The 11,463-nt window shown below is 33.4% G+C and overlaps 1 protein-coding gene across 2 annotated transcripts; it reads right to left on the bottom strand.

Annotated features, from left to right (window-relative positions):
* Window positions 1-1,789: 1,789 nt before the first annotated feature.
* On the bottom strand, window positions 1,790-4,694 carry LOC114162141 (SWI/SNF complex component SNF12 homolog). 2 transcript variants are annotated; one of them, XM_028045926.2, is made up of 3 exons: window positions 4,545-4,694; window positions 2,664-4,238; window positions 1,790-2,324 (listed from the first exon to the last, which is right to left on the bottom strand). In XM_028045926.2, exons 2-3 carry the CDS (start codon window positions 4,178-4,180, stop codon window positions 2,255-2,257), a joined length of 1,587 nt encoding a protein of 528 aa, XP_027901727.1. In that variant the 5' UTR covers window positions 4,181-4,238; window positions 4,545-4,694; the 3' UTR covers window positions 1,790-2,254. The 2 variants fall into 2 exon arrangements, with proteins under 2 accessions (XP_027901727.1, XP_027901728.1); XM_028045927.2 differs by having other exon boundaries at window positions 2,664-4,201; window positions 4,545-4,665.
* Window positions 4,695-11,463: the final 6,769 nt, after the last annotated feature.

The following is an 11,463-nucleotide window of genomic DNA, read 5'->3' as shown; positions in this document are numbered from 1 at the left end:
CCCAGGTCAGACCAAGTCAGTCCAAACCCAAGTAAAAGAGAGTTTCATGGGCTAATGCCAAAGTCAGCTTAGGCCTATATTAGGTGAGTTGCCCAGACCAAAGTCAAGTTAAGTCGTCCAAACCCAAGTTGAGTTGTGTTGCCCCTGACCCATGTCAAGTCGAGTCTGCTCAAACCCGCAAGTCAACCAAGCTTAGGTCAATACAAGTAGATCTCGACCAGATTGAGTTGAATCATTCTCGGACCCAAGTCGAGTTGAATCATCTCCAACCTAGGTTGAGTTGAGTCTTCTCATGTCAGGGTCAAAGCGAGTTGAGGTCCTAGTCAATCCTAGTTCACCCATACCCAGATCGAGTTGAGTAGATTGAGTTGAGTTGACCTTAAGCTAGAATGAGTCAGGTTATCTCAAGCCCATGTTGAGACAAGTTTGTTTGGCCCAAGTCGAGTCAAGTTAATTTGTGCGCAAGTCGAATTGAGTCAACTCATGCATGATGGAACTAAGTCAAATCGTGCCCAACCAAGAGTTGAGTTGGGTTTACCCAGCCTAGGTTGAGCAAAGTCAACCCAAACTTTGGTCACGTTCATCCGCCCGGGCCTAAGTTAAGTCGTGTTGGCCTAGTCCAAGGTCAAACAAATTTGGGTCAATCTAAGTGTGAATCAACTACGACCCGCATATGGTGGAGTCGACCTTAACCTAGGTCAAGTAGAGTCAACCAAGGCCCAAGTTGAACCAAGTAGCCAGATTATAGGTCGAGACGAGTCGCCTTGGACTTTGACCAAAGTCGTGTCGAGTCAACCTAAACTCAAGTCGAATCAAGTTGGTATGAACCAAGGGGGAATGAATTTGGCCGAAAAAGGCCAAAGTTTTCTTCGAACATATTTGGAGTGCTAGCAATAAGAGCATTCAAAATAAATTGGTGTACATCGTGGTTTCGTACCTTCCCAATGGAAATTAGCCTTGAGTTATTTGAGGATCTTGACTCTTCAATTGGCCCCCAAATAAAATTGTGCTTGCGGAGAAGGATGGCAAAAGGGAGAGGCAATGTGCGTAAAATCCTTTAGGAACCTACGGTAAAAACCAAAAACTACAAGAAAGCCACACAATGATTTTAAGGAACTAGGGGTAAACCAAGCCAACATGGCTTGGATATTAATTGGAACGAGCTTGAACCAATAGTAAAATAAGGTGGTAAGTTTAGCAACTGCGTCTTTGAGACGGCAAGAGAATGGACCTAGACGTCGGTGTCAGTTAGGTTTGTGTTAGTCATACCGGAGGGAATCAAAGCACCAAGCTGATAAAGGGAAAATTATAAACACAACTGTTCCAGTATTTGAGGACGAATGGTTACCCGCTGAGAGTGGGATACCAAGGGAAATCTGAGTAATGCTTCTTTTTCATATCCTTGTTACTGCATTGCACCTTCTTATTTAGTAAAATAAGAAGTAACAATATACATGACAAGAGGAAAATAAATAACAAACCTCAATAGTGGAGAATAACCTTAATTCTTGGGCTGTTAGATCAAAGCCTCGGAGGTTAACTTATATCACATGATTGTGATGGATCTCCTCCACCTATCCCATATTAAATTTATATAATTAAATCTATTCACTCCTTCACATGTTAGCCACAAGCTCCTCTATGCAGACATGGGTACCACTGCATCACAAGAGTTTGACTAAAACATAAATTTAAATTTTGGCTTATGCAATATCTTTTTAGAATAGCAATAGAAACAAAGCTTTATATCACCTAATGGGATTGATTATATTTATCACTCAATAAAAAATAACAAAAAAGAGGTAATAAATTCAGTAAAATAAATTAATTAAACTATTACTTTAAGCATTGTCTCAGTCTACCTCTATTACTTTAATTAAACTATCCTTCATTGGATAAACATTTCTTATCAGAGTCTTTTTAGGCTAGTCTTTTATATTTCTCTAAATGTTAATCCAGCCTCCTCAATCATAGGTCGGTCTTAGAAGCCAGAGCATGACTCGGAGGACTCAAAATGAACCAGGGGCAACCAAAATCCATGGATAGATACATATTTTCTGAAATTCTGTACAGAATGTCTGATCACATTCCCCTTGATTTTCACTACCTAAAGGTCATTTTCTTTGTTCCTACAGTCTTTCCGTTCTTCTACTCCTCGACTGGGGCACTCAAACTCTCTTCCCTAACAAGGAATATGAAAGGTAAGTAGGGTAGTTAGGAAAAACAAAATAGAAACTCCACCTTTAATGTTTTCTTAATTGCGTCCAAGAGCATCACTTCCTGCAGTTTTGCGGTTCAAGTATCGAATGGCAGCATCCTCGACCCTGGAAATATTGTAAAAAGAACACAAACAAATTAGAAAATATTTTGACAGAAAAGTATAAAGAATATTGTTAGCCCTATATTCATCCATGTCATAACTTTTATTTCTCTGTGGTATAAGTAATCCATGCAGCATTTTCAGAGTGAGTATGGTATTGTATTACAATTTCCTACCAAAGTATGACTCGTCAAAATCTGATTTTTTTTTCCCCAATATATTAAACTCACAAGTTTAGCAAGTGAATACTCACATTCAGGTCACAACCTTTCTAAGCAAGTGTATTATGCATACAAACCTTACAACAAAAACAGAAAAGGTCAACCATTATCATAATACTTACCATGGTTGATTGTAGAATTCAGAACGAAGTTCCTTTTCAATGTTATGCCTGGCATCTCCGGCAACAAGTTTCAAATCCTTGCTTTGAGAAGTAATCAAAGTATCAATAAACTCCACCGGAGACTGACTAAAACTAAGAAAAAATGCCCGTCTTCTTCGATGCTCTTGGATCTTCTTTAAGGAAGCACAAATGGCCTCATCATAAGCTTCAATCTCCTTTTGGCTCTCAAGGCTTGACAAGAATGTAGACTTGTCTTTTTCCAGTGGAAAAGGCACATCAACCTGTATATCATAACATGCAGTTACAGCTGGAGCATATCCAGAAAGCTTGATGTTATGCTCCAGATGTATTGGCTGTGGCTGTGACAAATGCTGTGCTAACTTCTGAAAAACCGTGGTGAAATCCATCTTCTCTTCACCAAACACCCTTTGTAGAGAAGGATCACAAATGAAAGACGAAGGGTCATTTGGGCTCTGTAGCTTCCTGGATTTCACATAGTTAAAAATAGAAGCTATTATTCTTGGACGAGTCTCAACCTCAATACCTAAGAGTTTAGACAGTTGTTGTGAAACCATAAACTTGTCAGGTGTATAATTCATTTCCATTGCAATCAATGCAGTAAATTCTTTGTTTCCTTTCCTCTTCACCTCAAAACCATCCTGTTGGGCAGGTGAACGTGCACTATCCCATACAATGACATGATTATCAGGATAAATGCTTTGATCCAAATGTATGGTAATTTTCTTGAAAAAAGCAGAGAACTTTGGGTACGAAGGACTCGATCTCTGCGAAATTCCAGACATCGAATCCATACCATCTTCCAATATCCTTCCAGTTATCCTGAGAGACCACGAAGATTCATTGGCCTTCTTATTCTCAGAATCCATTTTAGCATGATTTGAGAAGGTATTGAACACATAAACCCGAAGAGTTTTCTGAACATGGGGAGGGAGCCTAGCCTCCTGTATATCAAACTTTCTCCTGGCCAAAGCAGTATCAACCTGAGCCTCAAAATCAAGTAATTGAGTATACAGAGCAGACTCAGGCAAAAACATAGCCCCCTTCCCTGGTGATTGCTTCTTTTGCTGCCGAGCACCCGGCATGGATTGGTTCATATTCGATGAATTATGAGACCTTAACAGGGGCTTTGGGGTTGGTCGGTTGGCTTTTCCGGTGGCCGGGGATGATGTGCCATTAGCAGCATTAGTATTTACACTATGCAAATGGGCAAAAGGCTGAGTTTGAGGTTGTGGATGAGCACGTGCAATCTGAGACTGCAATTGTGTCTGTGCATATTGAGCTTGTGCAAGCACGTGAGATTGGGACTCTGAAAGCTGAAAGAGACCAGGGAATTGTGTCTGAGGACGTGACTGAGACTGTGGTTGTGTTTGAGAGTGTAAAGGGGTTGAAATTGAATGGTTCCATTGCTGAATGGGGTTAGGGTGGTGTGCTTGTGTGCCCATTCCAGAATGACCAAACAAAGATGATGCAGCCACATTCTTTGCTTGATTATTCATTCTGATTGCTGCTTCTAAGATCTAATCGGAAATCTTCTCAGTATGCAAATTCATGAAACTGAAATTAAATATTATAAATTTAGAAAAAAAAATCAGAACAGCTTTTGTCAGAAGATACAAATAAGATTCTGGGGATCCTGAATTCTGAAAAGGTAACATTTTTAAGAGAAAAACTTTTAGGAAATTTTTAAAACGAAAACCCTAAATACGAAAACACAATGCATGTAACCAAGATGTACGAATTGGAAAAGAACCCGGCAAAAATTCAATTTGGGTTCACCTAACTTAAGGAATGTACATGATTTATGGTTTTTGCAGAAGAAAAAGACAACGGAAAACGTAGAAGAGGAAGAGAGATTCTTACTGATAGTGTCCGTTTCGGATTCTCAGGAATTCAACAAAAGAAAATTGCTGGATTGCATGATGAATGTTTTCTTCCCCTTTTTCATCCTTTATACCCAAAAAAACATGCTCTCTGGTTTTTTTGAAATACAATGGTTTCAAATAACCTTTTTTTATTAATAAAACACTTTTTTTTTATTAGTAAAAGACATATTACCACTGACAATGCCTTGTCTGGTAAGAGAACTTGTGTGGTAAGAGAAATTGCTATTTAGGTTAAATCTTGTCATCAATATATTTTTTACTAGCATTAATTATTAATATTAAAACATAACATATGTGGATTTTTTTTTTTAAACTTACATCAATTTTTAAAATGATTCATTAACATTAAACACAACCCTCTCCTGCACATTATTAAAAAAATACTTTATAAGGCTAAATTTAAAATAATTTATAAAAAAATGCTTAAAATAATAATGGAGAGGTAAATTATTTATTTATTATTATATATGGGCGTCCAAGTGTATTTATCAATTTATATAGACACATTTAAATTTCTTATTTAAGTATGTTTTACGACATATGCTAAAGTTCACAATTTTTTATAGATATAGGTTAATGCAAAAAGCGTGGGAAGCAAGAATTTGGTATTTTAGGAATGATAACGATATTAAAATAAATGAAATTTAATTATTTTAATATTAAACGTTCAATAACAAATATAAAATTTATAAAATTTTCTAAGAAGTCTAGTTACTTTAAAACATACTATTTATTGAAAAAATTATTTTTTAAAGTTTTCTAACTTCTTTCTTCTTGTTCTTACTCTTTGCTTGTCTGATTAAAGAATCGAGACTGTAAGATTAATCTTCGCGGCGAGTTCTTCAATTTGGAACGATCAATTTCTTCCTTCACGTAAGTTGAATTCCAGCCTTTTCTTTTCTATTGCATTGAGCATTTTTCCGCTTTCTTTTTAATCTTCTATATGAGTCTCTATTAATCAATGATCATATCGACATATCTTGATCGTATTTCTGATGTTTCTATTTGTAGATAAAACATCCTCTAAAGCTATAGATGTTTTGGTTGTCTTGGATTTGTTTGAGTCATTATGTTAGGTAAGGGAAATTAGTTTGTGCTTTTAAACTTTGATTTCTGTTTACTTGAATTGAATAGTGTATGTTGGCATTATATTTGAATTAGTATAAGCTTGATAAATCTATGTTTGATTTGATGGAGAGAATGAATGAGAGAATCATAATTTGAACAATTGAGCATATTGGTACACCTTAGAATATGTTTTAAAAACTAGCTAAGCCAAAGGAAAGAGTAGGAAGTACCAATTTGAGTAATTGAATAAGTTAAACTCCATCATTCTAAATTGTGGTTTGAAATTGGAATTGAATGATATGATTCTAAATTGAACAATATCATTGATTGGAATCAATTAAAGATTGGTTTACTAATAAACCTTTTAAGTCGCTTCAGATTTTTGCAAAAATATGATTTCCTCACTAATGTAGTGTAATGTGAAACCAAAGATCAATCCTAAGAAAGACAATGGACTCAAGTGCTTAAAAGTGTGATTTTTTGTTGGAAATGGAGGAAATCTACTTTATTTAAAACTTAAAGTAAATAAAATATCCTAACAATGAAATGAAAATGATGCATGAATTCTATTCTAAACATTTATATTCAAAATGAGCCTAGAACAAAGGAAAATCCATGAATTAGCATCCTAGAGCAATCTGAAATGCATGGAATGAATTACTAAAGTATGAAACATTGTAACTGATGATATGCAACTACTTTAAATTGAAAACCATAAACTAAACTAAAGAAACCATGAAACTAATATTGACAGAGAAATGCTTTTACATGAATGTACAGGGCAATATGTGTTTTCATTACATAATGCACGAAATTCCATGATTAGCATCCCAATCAACTCATCTCAAGGTATATTGAGAAATGGAAGTGGAACGAAATCATTTGATTCAATGTGGAATGAGAATCGAACAAAACAAAATCTAGTTTAACTATGCTGATGAACTAATGAATTTAACTATCAAATTAGAAACTTTGATTGTAAGCTTCATACCTAGCTACTTAAAGGGAAGTCATGAATCAAGAAAATAAAAAATGATGCACGAATGAGGGAACAAGAATTAAAAACATGAAACAATGAAGTGTAAAAATGAAGAACAAGAGTGAACTCATAAGATTTCAAATTGCACTTCTAAACTATGAAATAAACATTCAAACAAGTTTTAATAAGTAAACTAAACAAATTTACAACTAAACCAGCAAATCAATTGATGGAAATGTGAAATTGAATAAAGAAATGAGATCTAAAATAGCAAAATTGAAGAATAAGACAGAGAATGCTTTGGTTTTAAATTTTCAATGAATTCCTTCACTTAATCAAGGATGATTGAGCATTCACTTGATTTAAATTGGTCATTTTGCACTCTTTCTAATCTTGAATGTGTTTCCACACTAAAATTCAGTTCAAGAAGTGAAGTTATGCATCAAAAATAAAAAACTATCAACATTCATGATTTGTTATCAGTGAATGCACAAAATATGAAGAATAGATGAAGAATAATCGGTAGAAATGAACTAGAAACATGATGCAATGTATTGAAAACTTATAAACCACAAAACAAATGGTAGAAATCACCAAAAACTGGATCAAATCTTCAAGCTTAGCCTATTGTGTGGTCTACACTTGGAAGACTCCTTTAAACCAAGGAATTTCCCACCTAGAGCACTATGAAAAAAATTGAAAAATATGGATCTATGATATGTCTCTTCGAACCCCCAAACTCAGTGTTTATAACTCTTATATAGAGCTCCTAATCCTAGTTAAAACTAACTAGCTACATTAGTTTAGAGTTATTCAGAAAATACAAACAGAAACTACCTAAAAACTAACTATACTAGTTACTACACTTGATCATTACTAACTCTATTCGAACTGGCATTCTTTTAGAGCAATCCAATGGCCAATCCTGCCTTGAGCACGTGTAATTAAGTGTCCTAAATATTCTTCATCAGTTTACGCTTGTCTTTGAGCTTCAAAACAAAAATTCAAACTTTGGTAAACTTTTCAGCATGTGCAATTAGCTTCACTAATTCAAATTTCATAATTTGAAAGAAATGGTGTTTGTTCCACGTTGAATCGGCTTTGCAAAAGTTCGTTTTAATGTCCTTGAGGGACTTCAACTCTTAAATCATCAATTGGAAACTTAAAAGTAAATGTCAACCACAAGGTCAAACTTCAACATTTAAGTGTTATCCAAAAATAGTTCACAATTCTTCTTAGCTGCAAAATTCTTTTTTCTCGGTTTTGAATCAACTCCTAACCATTGAATTGAATGTGTTAACCTACACACAAGTCACTAAACACAAGTTAGTATCTTATCCACCTAAAAGAATCAAAACTAGACTTAACTATGTACATTAACTACACTCTTGCTAACTATTCATGTGCAATCAGATTTTTTTTTAATTCCAATGCAAATTTAAGACTTTTCCAACTATTCACAAGTGTATTTTTATGTATTCATTGAAGTGCGAAAACTAAATTTCATATTGGATCAAAATTGCAAAAATTCAACTATTGGTCAACTTTCAACACTTATGCAAATTTTGTCCAAGCTTGCATGGCTATCACTTTTTGTGGTATTTTACTGGAAATTATTCTTGATCAACCTTGATACACATGTATGCACTTGTTTCGTTTAAGATTTCTACATAAAACATTAAAACAAAGTTAGCCACTCATTCTACACAATCTACACTACTTTAGTTCACTTAACTAAGCTAAAAACTTAGAAAAGAGAACTAAACTCTATCTTAATACTTTAAACTAATTTTAAACGGGTAACTAAAGTTAACTAAATTGTCCTAAAGAACAATTATGCAAAACTAACGTATAGAAACTTATGCTAGTCCTGCTTAATTCTAACTATGCTAACTAAGCTAAATTCTAACTATAAAGAAAAACTAAATACTTAACTATTTACTACATCAATTAGCCTAAAACCCATAACCTAAAACTATAACTATTCTAAAATTCTACTTCTAAACTACACTTAACTAATACTACCATAACTATCTAATATATACTATTCTATACTAATATTTACTACCAAACTAATGAATTATAAAAATAGCAATCAAAATATAATCTAATTGTGACTTTAAAATTGAACTTAAACTAAGAAACTAATATTAAGACTAAATATTCTACTAATCTAAACTATTTCTAAGACTAATTCTAAGACTAACACTAAAACATGCTAAAAACATCAAATTAAGCTACATTTGTAAAACTAAGATAAGATTCTCTCTAACTTAAATATAACCTAAAAAAATATGAATTAACGACTAAAAGTAACCCAAAACAATGCAATTAGTCAATCAAATTTTCAAAGATAAGGGACTTATCATTTACATCTGTAGGAACTAAAGAAAAGGGTAGAGGTACCAATTAGAGTCAATTGAGCAAGTTAGATTTCTTCACATTCACTTTTTGTTTTATGTCATGGCGTTGGACGGTAGAAGAGGGTGTTGGGCGCCAATTAAAATTTCAAGGTTTGCAGCACTTTCGCTCTAGGGCTCCAGCGGCACCACTTTGACAGTGGCTCCCTCACTTGGTTCTCGTTAAGTGAGTCTATGTGTTCATTGACTTTGTGTCGTTGGGCGACACCTTATGCCACTAAGCGACAATCTTTAAAATTCATCTAGAGGTGTTCCAAGGGTTCTGTCGTTGAGTGCCAGTTTCCTCGTTGGACATTAAGTCCCTGGAGTGTCAGCGTTGGGCGCACCTATAATACCGTTGGACGCAATTTGTTTTGCATATTTGAGTGATTTTTTTTCTCGGGTTTTATGATACTAATGGATAATTTAGTTTTTTATTTGGTTATTAAAGTGAAATATTGGCATGAATGGATGGCTTATGGGGTATTTTTAGGGAGGAAATCCCATTGAAGATGTATCTTTAGAGTACATTGATGTGGGAGTTTAGGGTTGGAAGTTATCCTGACACTTTAATAACCATTCGGACTCAAGTAAAGTAGAATGGCGTATGTAGTGAGAGTTATAGGAGGTCCTAATCTAAAGAACAATGTAGTTTTTATGATACTAAAGGGTTACCCTTGTGAGTGGAATCGTGAAGCATATCATCTGCATTGTAGTAGAGGTCACTACAAGTGCAAAACCTCTTGAGATTCGACGTTGATGTTTGTATCCAGATGAAGGAATCTATAAGAGTTTGGTTTTATGTATGCTTCTATATGGAAATTATATGACTCATTGTATTTTGTGTATGTTATCTCTTTTTCAGTTAACTTACCTTTTTGTGTGTTTCGTGGTTGTTGTGTTATTTTCTTCTCTTTGCAATGATCACCTTATTGGTTTAAGTAGATGAAGATGCAAGTGTAGGGGAACCTCTTGTGGATGAGGAGACAACTGCTTGAGTCGTGGGTGATATTAGATTTTGTCAAATATAGTATTGTAATAGAAACATAATAAAGTAAAGATTGAGAATGTATATGGGAGATATTGTTATGGTCTTATCCTGTAAGACTGTATTAATATACAATACACATTAGATTAATTGTTTTTCTGATATTCATAATGAATTATTTTAGTTTAGTAGTATTATGGTATTAAAATGGGATGCTTGAAAAAGTCATTTATTAAGCTTAAAAAATATTATATATTTAACTGATCTAATGTATGAAATATGTTAAAAAAAATAATAATATATTAAATAAGTAAGGGAAAATGGTTAACTATAAGAGTATTTGGACTACTTTAAACACAAACTTCTTCCATTTACATAATTACTTAATTTCTAATAAGATTCTGGTAAGTGTGTTTTACATACTTTTGGAACACTTAGACTTGTTCACTTATTCTGATTTTTTATTAGAAGCGATGGATTTATGGGTATTTTATGTGTTCGCTTGCATGGATTTTCGAGAGAGGAAGGCCACATATTTACGGGACATACTATTCATTATGTCCCTTTCACATTAGTAATATTGTCGTTGACGCGATCAAATTAATAATACTAAACTATAGCAACTTCAGTATTGCCAAGTTTGTAGTAAACAAACTATATAGGGTTAAGTTAACCCTGAGTCGTATCCCAATGAATACATAATTGATTTTAAATATTTGATTCTTCTAAAAATCTAAGCTAATGCAATTAAAACTATTTGAATGATTTGCAAAAATATTGAGACGAATTTGAGAATAAATGAAATAGTGGATTAATAAAAGACTTTAAAACAATTATAGTAAAATAGGCTAATTCCACTGTTTTTTCAAAATAGATTCGTCATCGACTATCTAAAAATTATTGTTAAATGAATTATTGGTGTATGGATTTGTAGATTAATTAATGTAAAGTCTCAATTAATTTGTAGGTATTGTCTCTATCAACCAAAGTAAAGTCTCAAGTAAAAGTGAGAACTTTTAGATTATCCATAGTAAATTCAATCAAAATACAGTCTCAATTAAATTTTACTATGCCTAATTATGTCTATTCCTTTGCTTCCTAGCCAAATAAAAAACTTAATTAATCAAAGTAAAATCTTGACTAATTTTAGTTAAAGTGATTACCTTTAATCAAAGTAAAGTCTCAATTATTGGTAAAAACTTATTTAATCACATGAAAGTTTCTAAATAAAATCTAATTAAAGTCTTAATTGAATTTAAAAATTCTTCAACTCATATGATTAACATGCATATAGATTTAAAATCATTACTTTCTATTCGATTAAGAAGTAAAGGATATTGATAAATGAAAATCACAACAATAATGATGAATGATGAATGAGAGAAAAGGTAAATAGGTGGAAGAATGAAATGAGAGATGTGGTGGATGGTAGCTTCCAAAACCAGAGTTGTTAATTGTCCTC

This window comes from Vigna unguiculata, chromosome 9 (genome assembly GCF_037176805.1).
Source record: "Vigna unguiculata cultivar grain cowpea cultivar isolate G323 ecotype 2 chromosome 9, ASM3717680v1, whole genome shotgun sequence".
In the NCBI taxonomy this organism is placed as follows: Eukaryota; Viridiplantae; Streptophyta; class Magnoliopsida; order Fabales; family Fabaceae; genus Vigna; species Vigna unguiculata.
The sequence above is the reverse complement of the archived record's forward strand: the minus strand, read 5'-3'. Positions and strand labels throughout refer to the sequence as shown.

Bases quoted from the DNA above. Each gene is read 5' to 3' on its own strand.
- LOC114162141 (XM_028045926.2), bottom strand. From the start codon at position 4,180: ATGAATAATCAAGCAAAGAATGTGGCTGCATCATCTTTGTTTGGTCAT. The intron at 2,325-2,663 runs GTAAGTATTATG...CAATATTTCCAG, and splicing joins GAATTCTACAATCAACCATG to GGTCGAGGATGCTGCCATTC.